This window comes from Canis lupus, chromosome 35 (genome assembly GCF_048164855.1).
Source record: "Canis lupus baileyi chromosome 35, mCanLup2.hap1, whole genome shotgun sequence".
Classification (NCBI taxonomy): Eukaryota; Metazoa; Chordata; class Mammalia; order Carnivora; family Canidae; genus Canis; species Canis lupus.
In genome coordinates this window covers 17,317,418-17,343,477 of record NC_132872.1, presented here as the reverse complement: position 1 = coordinate 17,343,477, position 26,060 = coordinate 17,317,418, and the positions used below count along the sequence as shown (strand labels likewise).

At 35.8% G+C, this 26,060-nt stretch overlaps 1 protein-coding gene across 1 annotated transcript in view; it reads left to right on the top strand.

The window, feature by feature from the left end:
* The first annotated feature begins 220 nt into the window (after nucleotides 1-220).
* The window catches only part of TRAT1 (T cell receptor associated transmembrane adaptor 1), a 34,692-nt gene continuing 8,852 nt past the window's right edge, over nucleotides 221-26,060 (top strand). Inside the window, exons 1-3 of the mRNA XM_072812506.1 lie at nucleotides 221-436; nucleotides 13,808-13,915; nucleotides 20,836-20,872. Of these exons, the coding sequence (XP_072668607.1) occupies nucleotides 430-436; nucleotides 13,808-13,915; nucleotides 20,836-20,872 (152 nt within the window). The 5' untranslated portion in view covers nucleotides 221-429. The remainder of the gene's footprint in view (nucleotides 437-13,807; nucleotides 13,916-20,835; nucleotides 20,873-26,060) is intronic.

Here is a 26,060-nt window from a genome sequence, read left to right as displayed (position 1 = left end):
AGTCACTTTTGAGGAGATCCCTGGATTCTCTCCAGAGGCCTAGGAGAACCCTCCCAGGCTAATTCATATGCTGCTTTCATTATTGTTTTTAAATTAGATTCAAGTATTGATAAAAATCCAAATATCAGAATACAGAGGCTTGTGGGATTTTTCTTCTCATGTAACATGAAAATTTAAGAACGTACTGGTTTCAGATCAAAACTCTAGAAGCCTCCATCACCACATTTCCTGTTTGTTACTGAACAAAGTACACACAAAAGATTTTAAGACACAGAAGAGAGAAAACTGAGGTACGGTTAAACAAGTTTTACTGGCACACTGCTTCTGAAATAACTGAGCAACTTTACTTAGAAAAAAAAGTTTGTAGGAGAATTTTTCATCCTTACATTTGCCTTATGGCTACATAAGGATTTCTCTGACAAAGGAAGCATGCCAGGTAAGTGGTATTTTTAATTCTTTTCTTCTATTCCTATGCCTAAAAAATCACTAAAAAATTTCCATGTCTCCAGCCAAAAAAAAATTGAAGATTTGGGAAGTAAACTAGTTTACATATTATTTTTAAATGTGAGATAATCTTTAGTATAATTAGAACATACTTGGAAATATTTTAATGAATATGTTATTTTTTCGAAAAGAAAAAAAGTTCTATAACATAAAGCTAGTTGCAGCTGTCAGTAAGTGTTCAATGATAATTAAGCCATTTATAGTATCTGTTATTTTTGAAGAAATTTTTGTTGATGATGCATATTCCTCTTTTGTCTAATTATAAAGCAGGTTAGTAGTAACCACGTTCTAATTCCTTTGAGTTTAAGAATTGTGTTATCTTCCCAGAAATTAATCCAATTGTCGATAGTAGAGAGATGACTAGTCTCCAAAGGCCAGTGAAAACTCAGTCTCCGTGGCATGGATCCCAAGGCTCAAATTCCCATCAATTAGCTGAGCGTCTGTTCCACTTTGGTGGTTCATTTCTCTTTTAATGTCTTATGTACTTTTAATTTCCTTAATAAACACCTTTTCGTTGTAAAAGAAAACACATATAAAGTAGGAAAACTGAAATATATACGAAACAAAAAAATTTACATACTTCACATCACCTTAAAAAAACACGAGACATTATGTTGTATTTCCTTCCTACTTTTTTATTCAATATGTTCTACATGGTTTGCTTTTCATACCTGAAATAATAATGAACATAAAATCATATATCCAGATTTTTTGCTAACATTAGAAAATAACTCTTTGCCTTTTTACGATAATTTCTGCTTAATCATTTTAGATGAATGTGGGCAATGACATCCATTGGGTTAATTGTAGTTTTCTTAGTTATTTCTTTATTGTTGGACATTTATGTTGTATCCAGTTGTACGATATTTCAAATGACAGGAAGATGATCATCTCTGTACTTTTTCGAGGTTAAGGGTTTTTTTAGGAATAATTTCTAGAATTGGCATTACTGAGTGAGAGGTTATGAACAATGTAAGTCTCATTATTATTAAGTTGCTTTTCCAAGAGTGAGGTCAATCACTCTCATCCTAGCATGTTTCTCCTGAACAGGCTGGAATAATCTAAAAAATCTCTATGCATAAAGGTGTAATATGCCAACCCATTGTTGATAATGTTATTACTTTGATTATAATGAAGCTGAACATTTTTACATGGGTTTTTAAACTGTTTATCATCATACAACCTGAACATTGTCTGATTATACCTTTTGCTTAATTATAGTGCTTTTAATATCAATTTGTATGAGCCATTGATAGGGTAAAGATATTATATATAATTTCAATGAATTTGCTTCCCAGTATTTTGTTTGCTGGCTTTTAGAATCAATTGATTGGATTCATCACACAGGGAGCATAAGCCTGACATATGGTTTGCACACCTGTCTTTATTTTTCCCAGGTTCATAGATTAGCAGAGAATAAAAATAACTATTCCAGCTTTGCTAGTGCCTGCAAAAAATAGATATGGCAATACTATGAACAGTGGCCATGAGCTGATGGTGTTGGAGAATTCAGGAAGGGTGGGAATGAAAAGGTAGTGAATATGACATTCAACTATCTTCAGGATTAATTAATTCTAATTTTATGAGGGATATGATAACATTTCTTCCATACCATTTCATAGTTTAGATTTTCCCTTTAGAGGTAATACAGGAGTTCCTCTATTGTCAGTTGAGACCTTTTCCAATGCCACAGAAGAGATGAAAATACCAAGTGTTTCCAATGCCACAGAAGAGATGAAAATACCATTAAAGACCCATAGATCTTAAAAGGAGGAGAAAAAAACGTTCATGTGAAAAAAGAGTCAGATGATAGCATTTTTTTACATTTAGATAGGTGAAGTTAAAAAGTGTGAAAAGCAAAATTATTCCTAGTTAAGTAAAACAACGTAAGAAAAGAAAAACTCAAATCTTTCCTTTCCTCCTGCCTACATGCTTTGCACTCACTGTATCAATAAATGGGCCAATATCATAATTCCTCTCATGTTTCTACATGCACATAAAATCAATATTAGCTGAACCAACTGGTGAGAACAACTCCTGTGGGCTACCGTTAATTTAGTTTGCACAGTGATCCACACTTAGTTACACATTGCTGGTTTAAAAAAAAAAAAAAAAAAGGATTTTCATTGTCTTTACTCTGTTTCCTCTTCCCTTGAGCTTCAATTGCCTTTCTGAGAACAATGAGCCTTTCCTTTAGAGACAAGGTAGGACTAATTTATAAATCATCTTTTAAACTTAGGTGTTCTTTAAATTAAAGATGGGTCAAAGACAATATGTTTCATCATTTAATCTAGGTAATGATTTTAAGGAAGGTCAATCCAGGAAAGATTGTCACTTATGGGTCTCAGCTTTGAGAAATGAATGCCCATAAATTGCTAGTTAATAGTAAACATCATTATCCTCAACACAAGGGTTTGTAAAGTTAGAAAAAAACCAATAATAATAATAATAATAATAATAGTAAACATCATTATCAGTCATATTTCCAGGCTTTTTGTATTTTATTTAATTCTCTCAGTATTCCAGAACTAGAAAGAAGAGAGAAAAAAATTAACAGGCCTTCTTAAAACAATAAAGAAACACAGTAGTTAAAATTTTGTTGGATGACAGTTTCCCACACACCCATGGCATCTTCAGAGGATCTCACCAAGGTGTTTCTCCAACAGAAAACAATAAGCATGTATATAAAACAGAGTAGTGAATACAGATAAAGACGCATCAACAGCAGGGACTTTGGCAGCATTGCAATGCCAATAGGATTTCTCAAGTTGACCAATCCCAATTCAAGTTTCTTTATAAATGTGACGAGTAGTCCAGTACTGGAGGAATAATTACATACTGTCTTAAAAATCTCCCCCCACCTCATTCCACGTGTGTGTTCTCCTTAACAAATTCAGTAAGGGGACGCCTGGCCTGGGTGGCTCAGTGGTTGAGCATCTTGCCTTTGGCTCAGGGCATGATCCCAGAGTCCCCACATTGAGTCCCACATCCAGCTTCCTGCATGGACCCTGCTTCTCCCTCTGCTTGTGTCTCTGCCTCTCTCTCTCTCTCTCTCTCTCTCTTTCATGAATAAATAAATAAAATCTAAAAAATAAAAAACAAATTCAGTAAGTGTTGGTTAAGAGCAATCATGATGTACTAGAAAGAGGGACCTTGGTGTCACACAGATGGGGATCTGAACTCCAACTTTACAATTGGCTTAGTGAGGTTCAAAAAGTCACAGGGCAACACTCAATCTGCCTGTGCACTTTGAAGCAGATATTCCAATGCCCCGTATTGTTTATTGTCCCTCTCCCCATCACCATCCATTTCTCAAATAACCCTCTGCTCATAACAGACACTCTTTTAAGGTTGACAGATTTCAATGTTGCATTAAAAACAACATTTTATTGACTCAAAAGCCTGGGAGTGGATTTGAGAATCCCTTCCTGCGCTTCTATCTATGACTCTAATGGCTTTTATTGGTGGGGTAATGGGGATGGGTAGTGGTGGAGTGGGGGGCTGTGAGAATACTGACAACGTACCACAAAGAGTCATCAAGAATGCACCTAGTGCCACACCAAACCATCATCACAGTAAGAAAAATTCTTGTTACTCATAGGATCCATAGGGATGGTTATAGCAGAACTTTTTCTTTGAACTTTCCAGTGTGCCTAAAGTGGATGCACATATTTGTGGAAGGCAACAAGGAGATGGTCACCACTCTGACAGAATTTATAAGCCAAGGAAGAGAAACAATCATGAAACACCATATTCCATATACTATAAACTTACACAATTGTCTCAGTTACAGACTCCCTGAGGGAAAAACAAGGCATTTTATGTATTGCTTTTCCATTGTTAGTTATGCAAAGGCTTCTATATGAATCAAACCTGCCGGCAGAAAAACAATACATTTGCTCACCTGAGTTTCCCTCCAGAGCACATGCAAGTGTGAATTCCAGATACAGTGCCTGCCAACTACTGCTGGCTTTAAAGGAGTCAGAGTTCTTGTAATCAAAGCTACAACGATTAGCCGATTAGCCCCCGGCAATTGAAAGCTAGATAGAAACTTAAATCATGCTTTTCCTAGCTGTCATGGCCTCACTAATAACTTCCTGAGGCCTTTGGCTTTTTAACAGTGTAAAGAACTAAATTCCAATTGTGTGGGAGCTCTTTTTAAATTGATAAAAGTTTTTTAAAGGGAATTATTTACAATTATGGAATAATGATACTAAAGATGGCATTTGTTGGGCAAGAATTTTTGAGCACTTTGTGCATCTAATATTATAAGAAGCATTCTCTACACTGAATGGATACCCACATGGGTCTGGAGAGAATCATACTGCATATGGAACACAACTGGGTGAAGGGAGGTATGAAGGTATGTGTGTGCATGGGCATGTGAGCATTTACATAGATCTGCCATTCAGGTTGAAAATCTCCACCATTTAGCTACTTAGTCAATACATTTAGTACATAGTAGCTAAATGCATATTTTTTTGCATATGGAGGCATTTATTGTTGGCAATCAAAAAATTATGAAAGCTGAGGCCCTTGGCTGGCTCAGTTGGTGGAGCATGTGACTCTCGATCTCAGGGTCATGAGGTTGAGCCCCACATTGGGTATAGAGATTACTTAAAAATAAAATCCTTTTAAAAAAATTATGAAAGCCATCCAGAATGTCATGAAATATAAAGCTTCTAAATGAAAATCTTCCTGGTTAAAGCTCACATCACATTACACAAGGAAAAGAATCTTGGAAAACAGAAGAAGGTTAGATAGGAGTTGGAGACTCCTGAAATCAGAGGAAAACCAGAGACCATGCTAAACCAACTCCATATTTTAGAATTTGGCATGTGTTTTCAAAACCTCCAGTTGATTATGTGAAACAAATTTATCATTACAGTAAATGACAAAACCGAGCCCTAGGAGAATGTACAGTGTGGTCTAAGTTCTTGCCTTACTGTTGCTAACATATTTCAGAAAAATTTCTAGGACTTTCCTTAAGACCTTTATGCAAAATGTAGGCTCATGACATTGATTTGGTTGTTACTTTGTAGTTGAGAGCAAATTATCTTCTTGTCCCAATTAATGGGCTGATACAACTTTTTCAGTGCTCCTTTTAATTAAAAAGGATAAAGGGAAACTTCTAATTGAAATACAATTTTGCACAAATGGTAGGGTATATTATAGCTAGAGTCAGTGTAATTATAAAGATAAGATGAGGGGTTTTGCCTTGAAGTATACCTTTTTATACAGTGTTCTATTTTATTTACCCAAACCACAACTATTTTTGAATCTATACTAAATACTAGAGGCTATGAGAACTGGAAAGGGAAAAAACCCTACTAAGTATGAAGTAAATTGTTAGTTCTCTCAAGGATAAGTTCTAGAGATCTATTTTTCTTTTTTATGTATGTATTTGCTTTCCTTCCCCTCCCCCAGAAAAAGAGGTATTCAAAGTACATTGAAGTATATAGTACAGTATAAAAGATAACCAAATAGATCAAGACAAAGGAAAATAAGGAGGGAGGGATATGATTAGGCCACAAAAATGGGTATCCCATAACCCCAGAGATTTGCTTAAGATAGATTGTGTATGAAATGATACATAAATACAGACAGATGGCCAATGGTAATAATCACATGAACTATAAGAATGAAAATGTGCCAGTTCTTGAGATTCCCAGATTTTTCTACCTAAGATGCCAAGTGATACATTAAACAATATCTTCTAGTCCATAGAATCATTATAATTAATGAATTCAATAGCAAGTTTCACACAGTTGGTTCTTTTAATAAATCAAAATTAATTTTGCCCTGATAACATAGGCAGAAACTGTACAAAATGGAAGAGAACAAAAAGAACAACAAAGTGTTTTAATTTTTATTTTCTGACTACAACCTGAAGTTCAATATTTTGTTGACATTTTAGGGCAGATTGTCAGCTGAAATGGAAACAGCTTTGATATTCTCTTAAAACGTTTTAGGAACATTAACTGGGACATGTCCCAGAATAGAAAGCTATTGAAGCCAGTTCTATCTCCCTTTAGAAGGAGATCTTGGGAGACTCTGGGTGGCTCAGGGTTTAGCATCTGCCTTCAGCCCAGGGCCTGATCCTGGAGTCCCAGGATTGAGTCCCACATCAGGCTCCCTGCATGGAGCCTGCTTCTCCCTCTGCCTGTGTCTCTGCTCTCCCCCCTCTATCTCTCATGAATAAATAAATAAAAATCTTAAAAAAAAAAAAAGAAGAAGAAGTAGATCTTGGGAGAACCTATAGGCAGGGTGAAAATTTCCTTCCAAAATCAGTTTTACATCCTTTCAGCATGTGCATGGGTGAATGATCAAGGTTCCAAAGTATATGCCTAAGTATTTGATGCAATAATTCTAGACAGGACTATTTTTTTTTCCAATTTTTTCCAATTACAAATTTTCTGAAGTAAACATTCTTTTTTCTTTTTTTTTCAAGTTTTTATTTAAATTTCAGTTAGTTAACATATATTGTAATATTAGTTTCAGGAGTAGTTTAGTGATTTATCATGTAAAATACAACACCTAGTGCTTACCACAAGTGACCTTCTTAATGCCCATCATCCATTTAGTCCGCCCCCCAACCTCCCTCCAGCCACCTTCAGTTTTCTATGACTTGCCTCTCTTTTGTTCCCTATGCTCATCTGTTTTATTTCTTAAATTATACATATGAGTGAAATCATATGATATTTTCTTTCTTTGACTTATTTCACCTAGCATATACTGTCTCGCTCCAACCATGTTATTGAGAATGGCCAGATTTAATTCTTTCTGATGACTGAGTAATATTCCATTGTGTGTATATGTGTATACACAACATCTTCTTTATCCATTCATCAGTAAATGGACATTTGGGCTCTTTCCATAATTTGGCTATTGTTTATGATGCTTCTATAAACATCACAGTGCATGTATCTTTCAAATTAGTATTTTTATTTCCTTTGGGTGAATACCTAGTAGTGCAATTGCTGGATGGTAGGGTAGTTCTATTTTTAACTTTTTGAGAAAACTCCACGTTGTTTTCGAGAGTGGCTGCACTAGTTTGCATTCCTACCATCAGTGCAAGAGGGCTCCCTTTCCTCCATATCCTCCCCAATAGCTGCTGTTTTCTGTATTGTTAATTTTAGCTATTCTGAGAGGTGTGAGGTGGTATCTCATTATAGTTTTGACTTGTATTTCCCTGATGATAAGTGATGTTGAGCATCTTTTTATGTGTCTGTTAGCCATCTGTATGTCTTTGGAAAAATTAGATTTGACTATTTCTGACATAAGATTACAAGTCACCCAATTTGGTCAAAAGGTAAATCATTAATATATCTATCAAATGCAAACAAAGCAACTTTCTCATCAGCTCTATAAAAAATTAGTTGTGATATGTTCTTACATAAGCTATATTATATTATACTATATTATGGTATATATTTACTATGCTGAAAAAATAATAATGGATATTGTCTAAAACAATTTGAATGTTAAGCAGTTGCATTTTGTCCATTCTTCCTCTAATAATAACCAGACAGAACAACTATTTCATGAGGCCACTCTTGATTTATGATAACCATGTTATCAGTATACAGGAAAACCCTTGTGTCTTTTCATAGTAGGAGCTTGTGTATTTAATAAGTAAAAATGGAAACATTAGTCTTCAAGGAAAAGTTGAAGAGATTGAAAGCACATCCCATTTCATGCCTCTGAAAGTTATTGTGCATTTTGTGAAGAGATTATTTCTTCTTACCCTGACTCTTATGTCATTAACATTCCAGTTTTATGCAGGCATATATTTCCTAGGGTTGTATCTGGCTGGCTCAGACTGCTTACCTCAACTAGTGGTGTTTTCTAAATTCTTTTTTCCCCAGAGATTTCACTGACCCTAACCAAACTCCCAAAGACTGATTTTTAAACAAGAAAATAAAATTTTATATTTCTAGTGGTGGACACCCCATAAATTTAATCAGATGACTAGCTGTTAGCACCAATTCCTTGTATCAAGTTTCTTAGAAAAAATACAATAGTCTATAGGGTTTTTGGTAAATATGGATTCAGGACAGAAAGATTTAGGATGTTGTTGATGAGCACTTTCACCAAGATTACAGTGGCCTAATGTGCTACCCTCCTTCTCACAGAGATCTCTTTCCAGCTGCTGGGAGATAGGTCTTTTCTCAATAGTACCAGAGACAAATGTAATAGAATCTTCAACTTGTCTCTCCAAGGTTGTGAGTGTGCTTAGGCCCCATACTTGCTCAGAACCTTGCTGTTGGCCCTGGTCATTACATTGCCCATCTTTACTCCACTTGTCTTTTATTTAGTCAGTTAACACATGTTTAGTAAGAACGTACTTTGTGCTAAATAGGTTGCAGAAATAAAAATAGGAGTCTTACTAGTAGTAATATGAGAATTAGGATAACAATAGTTTCTAGGGATACCTGGGTGGATCAGCAGTTGAATGTCTGCCTTTGGCTTAGGGCATGATCCCGGAGTACCGAGATCGAGTCCCACATCGGGCTCCCTGCATGGAGCCTCCTTCTCCTTCTGCCTGTGTCTCTGCCTCTCTCTGTGACTCTCATGAATAAATAAAATCTTTAAAAAAAACACAATAGTCTCCAGAAATATATCGAATAAGCCATGGGAATAAAAGGTACAGAAAATACTGTCAGTGGGATTGTAATAGTGTTATATGGACACAGATGGTAGCTACACTTGTGAGCATAGCATAACATATAGAAACGTTGTACATCTGAAACTTATGTAACACTGTATATTGGCCATGCTCAAATACAATTAAAAAAATAATAGCTAACATTTATTGAGCATCTTATTAGTGAGGAACACTCTTCTATAAATCTCAGTCTCCACAAAAATAGGTACAACAAGAATATGGAGGCATGAAGACCAACATGAATATGACCTTTCCATTCTTTGATAAGTTCACAGCCAAGTAGAGAGAGATTTTAATATATAAATGATGACCTATAAATATATAAATGATAAATATTACCTCAATATTCATTGAACTATAGACAGATATAAAAGATATCACTTGGTGGTGGATAGGTAGCATAGAGTGAATGCTTCAAAGAAAAGGTAGTCTTGAAGAATGACTAGTAATTTGTCAAATGGCTAAGGGGAAAGGCATTTAAGGGAAAGGGGCAAACATACCAAGACATAGGGGCATGAAGTGGTAAGTATGGTATCTATTGAGAAACCTAAGTGCTTCAGAGTGATTGGAGCATGGTATATTATTGTGCAGGCATAACAAACAGGTCCTAAAAGATAGGAAATCTAAAATAACATTTTGTGGAAATAGTTCATGGAAAGGAAAGAAAATTAGAATTTGACTAATTTCAAACAAGAATACAAGGTAAATCATTAATATATCTATCAAATGCTTCATTTGAAACAAAGCAACTCACCCTCTACAGTCACTATGCTTAGGGCAGAGATAGGAGCAAGCACCTCCTCATGAAGGACCCACATCAGAGCCTCCAGAAAAAAGACAAAAGAACAACTTCCCCGAAAAACCACAAAGGAGGGGACTATATGAGACAGTGTGTGGAAAGATAGTAGCTGCCAGGAATGGCAGTTGATGTAGTGTGGATGAACCAAAATAGCTATGCACATAAAATCAGGGCCAGCTGAAACAACAGGGACAGAGGCCAGACCGACCCGAAAAGGGTCTGCTTAGTATTGTGTTTTAAAAACCTGGGCCATCATTATATTAAAATCCTTTAAGATGTGTATGTCCTTCAATCTAGCAAGTCAAGAATTTTTATGTCAAAAAAAATTAAGGTTGGATGTATTTAGCTTTAGCTATAGATATTCATCACAACAGTGCTTATATAAGTAAACATCACAAGCAACTTAAAGGCCTAACAATAAGGGATTGTTTAAATAAATTATGGAAAATTCATTCAATGGAATATCTGGCAGCTAACAGACATGAAAGCATATTTTATTTATAGGAAATGAAACACACTATAAATTATTGGAGTGAAAAATAGGTAATAGGATAGTCAATATAATTGAATATTATGTCTTTGTCCGTAACAATTTCTACACAAAGAAAAATGACTGGAAGTATATGAATGAAGGTGTTCTCAGTGATTGTCTCTTCATCATAGGATTATGGTTGAGTCTTAACTTTTCTGTTTTTGCTCGTCTGAGTTTACTAGTTGCTTTTAATATTGAACATGGATGATATATATATAGCATGTTTGGCCTCTGTGTAGCAACTAAGGTTCATTTCTTTGTCACCAAATACGATAAGTCTACTTGACAGACTGAATATCCTGAATTGATAATTGTGATCTATCCCATAGAAAATATAGCGATGCCCTCAAATAGTTTTAAAATGTGGAAGAACCTAGAACTGCATCTAGACTGTGGGTCTTTAAGTGATATATACACGAAGAAGAAAAGAAGTCTTTAATAACAGAATTCATTGATTTAACCATTAATTTGGTCATAGAAAGCAGAAAATGAATACCTTCGTGTTGTGATAGTAGCGAGGGAAACTGAGACCCATCTGGCAAAGAGACAGCTTGCTGGCCCCATTTGTTCACAATTATACTTACATTAACTACCTGAAAAGGACTGTTATCAATGGGAGGTGGGGAACAAGCTCTCTTCGAAAGCATGCTTTAAAAATTTCCTTTGATCCAGCAATTGTATTCCGAGGAGCCTCTTTCTGCAGATAAGCCCACATATGCCCAAGATGCCTGTCCAATGAAGTGTGTTGCATTATTGTTTGTAAGAGAAAACATTTTAAAAAATCAGAATGTCCATTTTAGAGAGGTGGGTAGATGAATTATATTACAGCCATACTGTGTAATTCCATGCTGCCACTAAAAATAACACAATAACATGGTAAAAATCCCCCAGACACACTGTAAGTCTTTTTAAAAAGGCTAATTAGTATAATGTTAGTGACCCATTTATGCTTTAATAGAGAATCTCACATGTTATTCTAGATTTTGTTATTGCTAGAATGTTTAAAATTTATACTCAAGCAGGCACTTGTGGTTTTTTTTCATAAACATAAAAAGTCAAAGAAACAGTTCTAGGAATATGGGCAGTACCACGCAATACCTAGAATTTCTAGTATATTTTAAGTAGTTAATGATTACTATGTTATAGAATTCTTGTAAGTATGAGATTATGTTCATGATGGATAAATAAGTCCCTTCCAAAGCTTAGTGTTTTTAACCACATTAATTAGTGGGTCTATTGGAGGATTAAAGACTATTCAAATCTTCTCAATTTTCTTACACTTTATGAGACATAAAAATTTCCTTAAAGAAAATAAAACCATACATTTCACTACCATAATCAGTTAACTTTTCCCATTTATTAACTAATTCTTTAAAAATCTTTCTAAATCATGTATAGTATGTCTGGCACTGCAGAGCAGAAGGCAGAAATCATTCTATTTCCTGTGGAGTTTACAGTATTTTGAACATCTAAATAACATAGTACAGAATTAAAGAGGCAGTAGACAGATTTGTTGGTGTTTAAACACCCACAGACTAGTTCAAACAAAAGCAAAGAATATATAAATAAGCAATATGCAAATTATATGCATATAGGTACATCTATATCACAAATGCATATCTATTTTATATATTTAATCATCTAGATGCCTAACTATGTTCATTTAAAAATAAATGATTCCAAGAAAGGAAGAAAGAGACAGAGAAAGAACGACCTCCTCTAACAGGACCACTGAGAGCAGTTCAACAACCACACTGCAATGTCAATAAGTACTCAAAAAAAAATTAACAATTCAAACGTCAAATTTGAGATATAAAAAATAGGTAAAAGAGAGCCATACAAAGAACATTTCAGTCTAGGGATTCTTTACTTGCCAATTTAAAGACAGAATAGGGAAGCAAAACTACTTTCCCTCCCATTAAGGATTTGCCTGTTCTGTTTATTGTATCTAATACTATGCTATTTAGATTTCTTAAAAGAGCTGAGCATGATGTCTGATTCGGGGCAGTCATGTAGGAAGCTGAGACCATGAAGGAATATAAGCTCTGCTGCAGCTACGGTCACATAGGACTTCTGATTGTGTTTACACATCTGCGTCCCCAACCAAACAGTTCCTTGAAGGCAAAGATCCCGTTTCTTTACTTTTGATTCCCAAATAGGGCCCCATTCCTCACACAGAAGAGATGTCTGGTATCAGTTGAATACATAAATATATAGCATTATAGAATCATAAGTTCCTTTTCTGGGGTCAGCATTCACATGAGTCTTTGACTACTAAGATGATTAGTCTAATTTATATATATATAAATATATGAAACTATAATATATACAGATATAAAATATATTTATATAAAGAAATAATATATAAATTATATATCATATATATGTAATATAAATATATGTTATTTATAAGTATATCATAATATGTAATGTTTATTTAGTATGTTTATGATATATGGTATAGACTAATGTATACACACATACATATCATGTATTATGCATAAAATCAATATATTTATATACAAATATACTGTATTTTTTATATATGCATTATATATAATACACATATATATAAAAATCAAGGTTATTATCTTAGAAATCACTCATATACATGTAAAACTTGCCATAAATAATCAAGGGCAACTGACAGGCACTATCCCACAAAACCCCCTTAGGGCTCAGAAATGATAAAAGAATCTCTTCACAAGGGTAAAGAAAAGCATAGTTGGTTCTCCAATATCCATTCACAGGTCTCTAAATCGTATGAGAAAAATACCCTGTGGCCAGTCTTGACAAAACTAGGTTACTATGATGCCAGAATTACTGTTTTATCACAACACACAGTATCCTATACTCCTGGGATTTATAGATAGGGATAGGTGGTTACCCATAAATAATGAAAGTATGTATAACTGTATCTGATGACTAAAGAAAGGGGAAAAGTGTGGCAAATTATGATTCTGGATAATTTGGATGCTCAAAATTTTGAAATTTTGAACTTAATTTTATAATCAGTCACCAGTTGTTGAATTTTAGCAGCTAGACTGAAAATGTCTTTCATTTCATCAACACTGAGAATGTGGGAAATTTGCTTCCTTTTGTCCATGCTGAATGCAGGGACTTATCACCAATACCCATTTGAAATCTGTAAGAATCCCTTGTCTGTCACTGGTAATTAATTTCTTGGCAGAGGATTTGTTCTTCATTATGAATAAATACTATGGTTTTAACTGTGGGAATACCTAATTCAAAACAAATTGGTAAGCAGCTATTTTATATACGATGTCTGTTTGTTTTTTTCCAGGAAGCTCTGAATGCTTTTATGTCTGGATAATTCTAGCCTTTTTGGGATTAGCTCTGGTTGTATCACTGATCTTCAATATTTCCCACTATGTGGAAAAGCAGCGACAAGGTAAGACATTTTGAGAAATAGCCAGATAGGACCAGCTTGAATGGAAAGAAGTCACTGGAAAACCTATAGAAAAAGACACTTTTATGAAATGTCATGCAATAGAATATTTTTATCTGTAGGAAATCTATTTGATATTTTTTCCACCCTTCTCCTAATTTAAAAATGCAATCATATTAGAATATAGACAGACTCCCAATCCTGGCTTTATCTCTGCCTTAAGATATAGAGGAGGAAGGAATTGTCTTGATAAGATGTGGTTTTCCTCCTCCAACTCAACAGCTCATGAAATTGTAGCCTATTCTGCAGCAGCCATAAAAGTTCTCACTGATACACTATGGGAAGAGTGAAAACTAGCTCGTCAATCTTCCAGTCTGCTCAAACCCCTCAGCTTCAGTTAGAGCCTCCAAAGTACAGCAGCACAGTACGATCCTGCATCAGGATCGGAGAACTGGAAAAGCAACAGGCTGACCCACAGGCTTATTATCTAACACTCCTGAGGTTGGCTTTCCCTTTCAACAAGCTGGTCAGCAGTTTTAACCACTTGGCTTTCACCTCATGGACACGATTGAAATAGTGCAATGCCCAGCAATTGGCACGGTCTTTGTGCGCTATTGGCATTCAACACAAGTGTGTTGGGGGAGATGGGGGGATGGATGGATGGTTGGATGGATATGAAAGTCTAGCTGACATTTCAGTGGTAATAATGAATAGAAAAGAAAATGTTGGTGCATTTTAACAGATGAAAAGAAATAAAACCAAGTTAATAAAATTGCCTTAGGCATGAAGCTAATTTAGAACAATGGTCAGGTTCTGGGGACAGTCCTTGATCCTTTTAGGAATGTCTTCTTCAGTGTTGATAACACAAATATAAAATATGAAGAAAATGTTACTGTTATACCTCTCAAAAAATATGAGACACTAGAAAGTGAAGTGGCATAGCTGAGGTCACACATCTACTCAATAGCAAAGTCAAGGATAAGGGCCCTATCTAATTCTCTGCCCAGAATGGTTTCCACTAGCACATGCTGCTTTTACATTGTTGACCAAATGTCCTTGGCCAGAAAACCAACACTCTTTTAGGATCTCTATTATATCATTTCTATGCCTGAAATGCAGCAATGCTTTTTCATTAGCAAGGATTTCAGTAATTCTTTTTTAAATCAAATGTTTTCTCAAACAAATTTCAGAAGTCAGATGCATGAATGACCCATGATCTAATACCTTTGAAAAAAGCTTCTACCACAGAAAAATATGAGCTAAGAGTAGTAGCATTCTTCTTTATATAATAGCTTAAAATGACTATATTCTAATTTCTCCATTAAGATATTTTATGAATGCAGATAATAGTGTCCCTTGAATTAGAAAACAGTGAATTGAAGGCAGCCTGGGCTGCTCAGTGGGTTAAGCATCTGCCTTTGACTCGGGTCATGCTGGGATCGAGCCCCACATAGGTCTCCTGCTCAGTGGGGAGTCTGTTTCTCCCTGTGCCTCTGCCCCTCCCACTCTGCTCATGCTTTTTTTCTCTCTCTCTCTCAAATAAATAAATAAAATCTTTTTAAAAAGAAAAAAGGAAAAAGGTGAATCAAGAGCTATATAGGTGAAATAATTTAAAATGGAAGCCAGGACAAGAATAACCATGTGAACTAGTACTTCACCCTTCTGTAGATTCCAGTGGCAGTCCTCCAAAGATCTTTGTGGGGTCAGGGAACAAGTGGTGGCCTTTTCAGTTCTCATTTTTGGTAGTTTGTACATTGGAAGTTTTTTTATCTGTATTCATACCATTTGCCACCATATGAACTCCTTTGGGGAGTTATATTCTTATAATATTTAGTTGACCACTATTAAGACAGTAGACTAACTTTTTAAGAAAAGAAAGATGGAAGGAAAGAAGGGAGGAAGGAAGGAAAGCAGGGTTTTGCTTTAAAAAAAAATAATTTTTTTTTCATTTCAATTGTACAAAACCCTAACTGCCTCAGGCATGCCATAAATTACTTTGTCTAAAAGCAGGATGTTGGGAAATCACTTTTTTTTAAAGCAAGAAATAGTAAATTACGTTCATTGCTGTATTTTTAAAAATCAATTTCAGTTCTCTCAATTTGTTTTTAACATCATGGCTTTTGAAGTCAACCTGTCATGAACTAGAACCCTGCTTTCAATATTTACCTGGGAGATCTCTTGTATAAGAGACATACCTTCTCATAGTTGCCTTGTTGACAAGTTTCCTTGTCTATGAAATGTGAAAAAAGACCATCTAGACCACAGGGTTCTCACGAGAATTCTGTAGATCCCTTAGCACAGTTCTGGGGACTGAGGGGGTGAGTCCTGCACATGGCACAGCCCCCACCCCCACCCTTCTTGGTGGTCCTGCTGCTTCCCACCCCCCTCCCACAAGTATTTGTTAAGGGCTTGCTATGACTACATCTTATCCCATTTAATTTTAGTGTCGGGTATTTCAGGGAACCTTAGCTCCTCTGGCTCCTCCCCGCTCCCACCATCTCTGTGTTCTCTAGGTCCCTTCCAGCTTCCAGGTCACTTCCTGCCCCATCTCCGTATCATTTAACACATCTATGCAACAACCTGAATTTTTAGCAACAACTGCTGTGTCCATTTAAGTCATATACAGGTGCATTTTAGAGAGTTCTCCGTAGGCTTTCAGAGGATTGGTTCTAACCATTCTCCTACTGCAACTTATTTTATTTGAGCCATAACTTGCCCTCCCTGGGTGGAGCACACAACCCTGCATCTTGCATTTTATTAGCAAGATTAGCCATGCTCGTTGATGCCCAAAGGCCCATCGTTCTCCTCCCTCCTCCTCTTCTCCCTGCAGCCCTCTCCCAACTGCCCCAGCTTCTCCTGACCCTTTCCCCAAGCATCAGCAATGACTGCCACCCTTGCGAGTCCACAGGAGCAAACAGCACTGTCTGTCTCACGCAGAGGTTCCAGGTGGCTCTGGGAAAAGCTCTGCAAGCTGACTTCTTTCCAGTCCCACTAAAGGCTCCTCTGGGCTTTGTTTCTCCTAGACAGACCGGACAGAGGAGATTCAATTCTATTTATTAGCCAGCTTTTCTGCCGCTTGGTCTGCGAACGCAGTGCCCCTGTATCTGGCCTCCTGGAACTTCTTATTTTTGCATCTTTGTGCTATTCTTTGTGGCTAAGGAACTTGCAAGAGATGACTCCACCTATGGCGAACAGTCGGAGAGTAAGTTTTGCTGGTGTATTAAACAGCTTACCAAAGAAAATCTCCATTCCAGCAACAATGCAATATCTACACATTCAATCAGATAGACATGATAAGCCTCTCCTTGATGTTTTCTGCAGCAGAGCTGGCTAGAGGCTTTGTAACGTAGTTTTCCCTTTCCCCAAAATAAACTTTACGTTTTTTAGGTGATTCTTTGTTCTTTAGGAGGATTATATTTATTTCTTTTTCTGCTAGGAATGTATTAGCGGTGTCCTCCTTTAAATCCAAAACATTTTCTTTATCCAACCTTTCTTCTCTGTTGCGAGAAGAAGGATAAGTAAGTGCATGGTTTGCTCATACATCAAAGTCCTATCAGTGTATCTCCCACTCCCTAGAAAATTATGGCACCTTTTTCACATTTTCACATGAAGAATGTATCCAAAAATGTTATTATGGAGTTTAAGCCATGTGCTGTTGTTTCTTGTTGTTATGTATTGCACACGGAAGGGTAAACACTATAAAGGAGAAAACATAAAAGGAAATGTTTGCTTACACGCTCTCAACCATGAACCTGACCGCAAGGCATCTGTGTCTGAATCACAGGGAGGATTGTGAAAACTCACCCAGCTCTTCTCAACACAGAATCTTGCAAACATAACTGCTTCATAGCAATATAAAAACTGCTTTTTATTTTGCTAAATATCACTGAGATCATTAGCCAGCTTTTAAGTCATGCCATTTTATTTTATTGTTTTTTTGTTTGTTTGTTTTTGTTTTTTTCATGCCATTTATTTTAAATAAGCTTATAAGCCTTCTTGACAGAGCAGTCTTCAGGAGCCTGAGCCTGGCTGACCATTCTCCTTGGCTCCAACGTTGAAAACTTTTGATTAGCACTCCCCCATTTAAAGAAATCGTATGCTACCACACATCTTACTATGAGAAAGAAATTACTAAAACCACAGGAGTACACATCATCCAGCTTCAGATGACACATTTAAATTGTAAGAGGACCTTGAACTCTTTTCAAGATCCTTTCAGGGTGCTTCTTCAATATGCTTGGTTTGAGGGGCACCTGGGTGCCTCAGCAGTTGAATGTCTGCCTTTGGCTCAGGGTGTGATCTTGAGGTCTTGGGATCAAGCCCCACATCGGGCTCCCTGCAGGGAGCCTGCTTCTCTCTCTGCCTATGTCTCTGCTTCTCTCTGTGTGTCTCTCATGAATAAATAAATAAATGTTTTAAAAAATGTATGATTAGTCTGGATGGACAATGTCATTTTCCCAATACTTATTTTCTTCCTTACATTGTTTGTTTCTTTTCCTTCCAGATAAGCATCACATCATTTTATCATATCCTTCATAGAGTTGCTTCTGCTTCCTTTTCCTCCCACAAAGCTTTTTGGTCCAAACCTTGTTTTGCTTCTCTTTACTGATAATATATCCAACAACATTTTCTTTCCATAAAGCTATCCTTTTACACATACACATACCTTCCAGGCACCAACATTCATACTCCAAGCACTTCTCACTGGAAAATCCATACTATCTTTTAAAAATATTAGTCTGTGTGGGGAAATATTTGACTCTGTGCCTATTTTTTCTTATTCTAAGTCATGTCATTATTTTTGTTTTCAAATTCTCTGTTTAATTTTTATCTTTTCTTTTCACACTCATTTGGTGACAATCCTCTTGCCAGAAGGGAGATTTGGTCATTTCATTACAAATCAAGCTTTATTTATAAATCTTGTAAATAGCATTTTAATTATATCAGCTTGTTTTCAGCTAATCCATTTAATGAAGAGACTATTCAAATCAGCACAATTAAGTTGTGACTGACAATATGATTGGATTTAGAAGGTATAATATTGAAATCAATCTTGTCGTTTTCTAAAATGTTTTTAACAAAAATTATCTCATTTATCTTCCCCATCTTTGCATATGCTACAGGCATTATTATCTCTATTTTATGGATAAAGTGAGAATCAGAGTTTACTTTGCATATTGTCACATGGCAAATGCATGAAGAGCTGCTAACCAAATCCAAAGTCTTTTCATCTCTCATCCTGATTTTTTCCCATAATACATCAGTCTAAGGTTTCACTAAATTCTTATATATATTTTTTAATTCTTCCAAATACACTGACATGGGACATGTCCATTTTATCCTCCAATATGATGATTTTAATAGTTTGTTCCAATACTGTTTCTCTAACATTTAATGACCCTTCTGGAGAATACTTCAACTTCATCACATATAAATCTAACTAAATATAATCTTTCTAGTTGTTTGGTGACTTATTCAGTCATTTGAAATATTTTTGCTAAACACGGTATTTTTTATATGTTAAAACTGGAAGATCATCCTTTGGTTACTATTTTCTCTGTCTTATTTCCAGAGACTTAGATAATAATGGGCCTCATTTTTATAGAAATAGCTTTTGCAAAATTTTTCTATTCAATGCCACGTTGACTGATACCCAGTCAAAATATAATAAATGTCATAGTATACATATCCATTCAATATCTAAGAACATTTATTGATGAACAGATAATAAAGACTTCTTCATTGATCTTATTAAAACTAAATTTAATTTCTAAATTTCCCTCAATAATTCATTATGAATCTATTACTTTTCACCAAAAAAATTCTTAAAAATAATTTTTCAAGTTTGAATACATATATTTAATTTGAAGCAAGAATATTTTCTTTTATTTGCCTTTGAACCACCACCTTCAAGGTTCAACAGTGGGTTACTTTCTGAGACTTGGCACGAAATTTTTTTTTTTAAGATTTTATTTATTTGAGAGAGACAGAGTGAGAGAGAGAGAGAAAGCATGAACAAGGAGGAGAGGGAGAAGCAAGTCCCTGGCTAAGCAGGAGCCTGACATGGGGCTCTGTCCCAGGACCCTGAGACCTGAGCCTAAGGCAGACACTTAGTCCACTGAGCAACCCAGGCTCCCAGGTTCGGAATTTTTTTCATGGTTTTATGATCTTACCTCAGATCTCTGGTCAGTATTGTTACTGCAGACCAGTATACTGTTTCTTCTAAAAGTCACTCTATGTTTTGATTACTTTAGACTGTATTCCCAGCTTTTTCCTGATCTCTTCTCCCTATAATCTTCTTTCTCCTTCTATTTGCACCATGTGGATGAGATAGAATCACAACCAGAGAAACTTCCTGAACATAATTTTTATGTTGCTGTTCACATAACATGAAGTGTTAACAGACACTTCAAAAATAAATAAATAAGTCTTCTAGGTTTTGTGTGTGTGTGTGTGTGTGTGTGTGTCATTGTTTTCATTTGCTTGTTTTGGGTAAGGAAGAAAAGCTTATTCAAATCAACAAGGGCAAAGACGGAAATTTGTCAGAAGGAGGCAGAGGTGTTTCATGAAATGTGAAGGCAGAAAGGACAGTATGGTCCACTCATGATGGGCTGCCCCACAGGAAAGGCAGGGGTAGAGGTCCCCATGTTCATAGTTTGCTGTTTCCCTTGCATAAAATGGCAACACATCTGGGTCCTACATTACCTCCAAGCTGCGCTGTATTTCCGTCTCAAATTACCAAGAAAGAATATATACAATTGGCCCAAAGCAGAGGACCTTGGTTGTGGTGGCCAAGTGTCTTGATTTAAGATATGAACTGACACTGAGGCTAAGCTACCCTCACCAACTTCACAATTCTCTAGAAGATTTAACAAATGTATGTCAAAATTTCTTTTAATGTGTCTGTTTTTAATATCTTTCAGATAAAATGTACAGTTACTCTGAAGACTATATTCCCAGGTAAGTAGAAAATAAGTTATATGACTCCCAACTAATAAGGGGAAGTAACAGATTCTATATTGCTTATAGGTTTGGCTCAGCAATGTCATATTTGGGTAAAAATAAAATAAAATGAATTTTACTCACTTTTACTCCTATCTGAAGATCAAAAGCTATGTTATTATCTTCCTTAGTTACTTACTTATCCTTTGTCAATAAGAGAACTGGCTAAGGGACAAAATGAGATCCTAATCTGGTATCTACAGAATTCCTGACAATTTCAGATGGATTTAGCCCAAATTGTAAGAATGCAGTCTAATTATATATGGAATTGTGGGGCTCTTAAGAAACCAAGCTGGAGAAGAAATCTGGCACTATCTAATAAAATTTAAGACATATATACTTAGATAAAAGTGCTCTGTGGTGTGCTGTTTTTAAGAGTAATGTCAATCAATGGGGGAAATGTGATACATTAATCCTAAAATAATATATGGTTACAGATATAATGGATTCTCTTTAATACCTGTTGGCTTAATTGCAAAGAAATTTGTATGATTCTTTTTTTTTCCAATGGGTTTCAGGTGTAAATCATAGCAAAGAATTTTCATTTTCTTGTACAGTATATTCTGACCCAAATGTGTTATTAAATTGGAGATTTCTCCTTTAGGATAAAAAAACATCTAAATATAGAGAATTTCCTACAGGACTCTTCAAGACCTTTCTGAAATGGTAGACTGAAAAGCAGAAAGGTCTTTCACAAACACAGAGCTTTCTCACTGGGTAGGTAAGATTATAAGCTGTTAGCCTCTAAATGGTCTTTTTAGAATTTTTCTCCATGTGGAAATATCTCTGACAGATGCAGAATGTAGGCTGTAGGCAGATTCACACAAAAAAGAAAATCTTTATTTTTATGATTTAACATGGGATTCTATAACAGGAGATAATTTTCAGTGCATTATCTCATATCAAGAGTATTTGCAGAGTTGGTTACAACAAACATCATGACAAAGAAAACCCTATATGGATTTTCCACGTGGAAGTTAATCTCTTGGACAATTGATTTGACACTTGTCATTTGAAAGGCAATTAAGATGCAATGTGATAGAAAGTCTAGTGATTTGATCATTCTGCTAAAGACTGGGTTGGTACTCTTGGATTGAGATGGTAAGAGTTAGAATGAAAAATTGGTAAAATACCCACCTCAAAGTAATCAGTCTCTTACCCATAAGGCAAGTGCGAAAAAGAGGTTGGTTCTTTTATAACACTCATTCATTCATTTATTCAATAAATATTTGTTCAACAAATAGGAGTTGTGCTAGACAAGAGTTGCAAAGATGGAAAAATGCAGATTGTCCCTTGTGGATTTAATAATCTATTATCTATTGTAATAAATCTCAATTTAGGCATAATTTGAATACACAATGCAGATTTTATCTATAATAAGTGGCGGGCATGTTAATTATGTATGTACTTCACAGCTTGTCGATTTCTGATTATGTAGTTTAGGAGCCCAAATCACCTTTATAGGAAGGACATGGAGGCTTCAGGAAACAAACAAATGTAAAACTATTTCCAGCCATTAAAACTTCAACATTAAAACAGCAAGTGGAAATAAAGGCTATATTTCTTAGGTAGAAGAAAAAAAATTGGAGATGCTTCTCAGTTCTTAGGTGGTTTGAGGCTAAGGCTCCCCATTGCACCCTGTCTCTGCCCCATTCAACATTGGTTTGGGTAGGAAGCCATGCTAGAGGGGAAAGAACTTTGTTTCTCTGATCTTATCTTCCTGCTTCCCTAAATCCTTGCCCTTCCTGCACTAGTAGGTCAAAAATTGTGATCACTTTAAGAACAATGTAGCATCTATATGTAACAGAAACTCAGGTATACACTTCCTGGTATTTACCCCGGGCCACTTTATTTTTCCTTTAAAACCTCATTCTACACAATCCTGGTCTTTTGATCTGTGTTAGGAGGCTAATACAGTGAGAATATCATAGATTTAAGATCTAGACAATTCTGGATTTTAATCAGACTCTTGTGATTACGAGGCTTGTGTAGTCTTAGCAAAATAAGCATCGATGAACTTCAGTTCTATCATCTAAAAAATACACATTATAAGGTAATAACTTTCCTTATAAAGCATAGGTGATTGAAAAAAATACTGCTTTATCAGATGAAAATTAAGGTCTAAGAAAATTCCAGCCCATTTGCTTTACATTTATCCTCTAATTTAGAAAATCAGTTCAGGTTTACAACTACTTGAAATTTATCATGACTCCTCAGTTTCAGAGTCTCTCTCAAAAACCTCAGGGAAGATTCCCAGCAGCATTTGCATGGTCTGCTCCTGGGTGGTACTGAAAAGTGCTTTTCTGATGAAACATATCTCGTCTCAGCCATTCTCCTACCTCAAGGTGATTTATTAGATTTCTGGGACTCCACAAACTCCTTTCACTTCCCCTCTTTACTAAACACACTAACCTAGCCCTGAACCTGCCTTTTGGTCTTAGCTGTCCTCCTCACCCATTCTCAAGGTTGAGGACATTTATGATGAGAGAACTGGGAGCCTTCCTAGACATCTGAGACTTGCAAGTGGTTGTGCGGATAAGGCCCTTATTGTGATCACTGCCATGCTTGTAACCAAAATAACTCCAAGATTTCCAGCCTTCTGTTTACTTGTTTTAATGTACAAATAACCATAAGCCAACCTCCACCCCTACGTGACTGCAAGAAGCCCAGTCCCTTCAAGTATGCCTTCTTAAAAATCCTTGAGAAGTACAGATAGGTTTCAAAAACCTTATTCTGAATTGTCTTTTTTGTCACCCCTATCTCTGTGTCACTGCTCTACATGTCTTTCCCCATATCATTAGAATTCTTCATGCTGGCTGACCTTTCCAGTTTCCCTTCCCCAAAGCTTTGGCAAAAGACCCCCCCCCCTTTTTTTTAAGTGCTCCAAAGCACTCGCAATATAAGTACCTTGTGTTTAATTGACATCACAAAGAAGTGGATATATTAGAAAAAAATTGGAGCACTAATCAAGAGAATAAAAGTTTAGCATTAGATACCATAGCTCTGAGAGTACATTAATCATCTCCCTCACAGGGAATGCCACTGGATTCACTTCTTAGTCTCCAACCATCCAAGCCAGTACCAAGGCTCATACCCTTCCCCAGGACCAGGGGTCTATATTTAGTCCTCTTACCTCAAGTTCAAGATACCTACACCCATGGCATGGTCCCTGCCTAAGAAAGCAAAAATTCAGTGAGCGTGCACTCAAGAATGTGTCCCTCCAGCAACCTTCCTTTTTCTCTCCTGAATCATTGCTTTTTCTATCCCTTTTGTATTATTCTCGTTGGTATATAACAGTATTGTTTCATAAAAGGAAGGAAGGAAGGAAGGAAGGAAGGAAGGAAGGAAGGAAGGGAGGGAGGGAGGGAGGGAGGGAGGGAGGGAGGGAGGGAGGGAGGGAGGGAGGGAGGGAGGAGAGCTCTCTTGGTACTAGATTGCCTACAGTTACCTCTCCATTGCTCTGTATGCTTTACAGCAAAACATGAAAGTTCCATCTACATTCTGTCCATATCAGCTGACTTTTCTCTTTTTCTTTAACCTACTCTATTCAGTTTTTTGCTTTCAATAATTACCAGCTCAGCCCTCATCAAGGTCACCAATGAAATCCCCATGGCCAAATCTTAGTGTCTTTGTATGTAGTCCATCTGTAGAGTTTGACATATTGACACTCTCTACTTCTTGAAACACTTCTCCAGGCCAGGTCCTCTCATCTATAGTTTTCTTCCTCACCAGTGACTCTTTGTCCTTTGCTGGTTCCTGAACCTTTGACATTAGAGTACCAGGGCTCATCTAATGAACCTCTTCTCTATCTATACTCTAATTCTATAAAGTAGTTTTACCTTTTCTTATGGCTTTAAATAACATTTAAATGTGTTTAAATGTATAACATTTATACATGAATGGAGCCCAAGCATATATCTGCCAATTTAAACACCTATTAAGCAAATCAAGGTAACACTTATCAAACCAATTTCTGATAGACCCCTAAGTTTTCTCTTTCCTCAATCTATTTCCCAGCCCCTTAAAATAGCTTTATTTAGTTTTACAGAAATATCTTTAATTTTTCTTTGGGTATTGTAACCCTACAATTATATCATAGAATTTCAGAGCTGAAAAGAACAATAGTGATTAAATAGTTTAATAAATTTGTTTTATAAATGAGGAAATTGAAACTCAGAGAATTTATGTCCAGAGTCATTTAGATAGAAGTAATGATTTTTTAAAAATTGAATTTACTTTTTTTTAATTTACTTATTTAATCTGCCTGGATAATACAGTATTTAAGCATTTTTCTAAGAGGACTTAACAATAAAAATAATGATGATATTAAAACTTTAAAAATAGGGACTAAGAAAAAATACATGAAAGTAGAAAAAGTTGGACCCTAGCAAAAAATACAATCAATATTATTTTAAATTTTGGAGTATCAATAAATGTGCTTATTGGTCAGAAGGCCATGTTCAGAGCGCTGCACTGGCCTCTGGGATATGGGCTTATTTATTAATCTATTTGTAATAGTAATTGATCTTCCACATAAAACACTACCAAACATTTGTGCTTAAAGTTTATTAGATATTTGAAATAGGCTGGAGCTATTTGGCATTGCTAAGTAAAAATATGTTTTTTAATTTGTTGGTTAGGCAACTGTTCCTTTATAATGGTTTATTCGGGATGATTAATCATTTGAGACCTGCCTGCAGACACAGGGCACTGCATTATAAATCACATCTTATTTTCATTCATAGGGAATGAAATGATATTCATTTTTTGGACATGATTTATCATTTGCAGGTTGTATCTGCTATCTGTGTGAGCTAGGAAAATGGATGGATTGTCTTATTAAAAATTCTTCACCTTTTGCTATTATATTCTCTGTGCAGCCGGTGAAAAACCATGAACAGGGACTACTCCATATCCCAGTATTAAGCTGTATTGAATTACTGATGGAAAGAAAGGTTACAGATGAGTTCCTTTGTTATCAGATGAGAGATATACATGCCAGCATCTGGACTTTTCAAGCCATTTCATACAAGTATCATTTGATCTGTTTTTTTTTTAAAGACACCTACTTACTATTTACATATACTGTGTCTTCTTTCAGAAGCATAGGGAGTAAAATAGGTGTTATGCCTTGAGATAAGTGTTC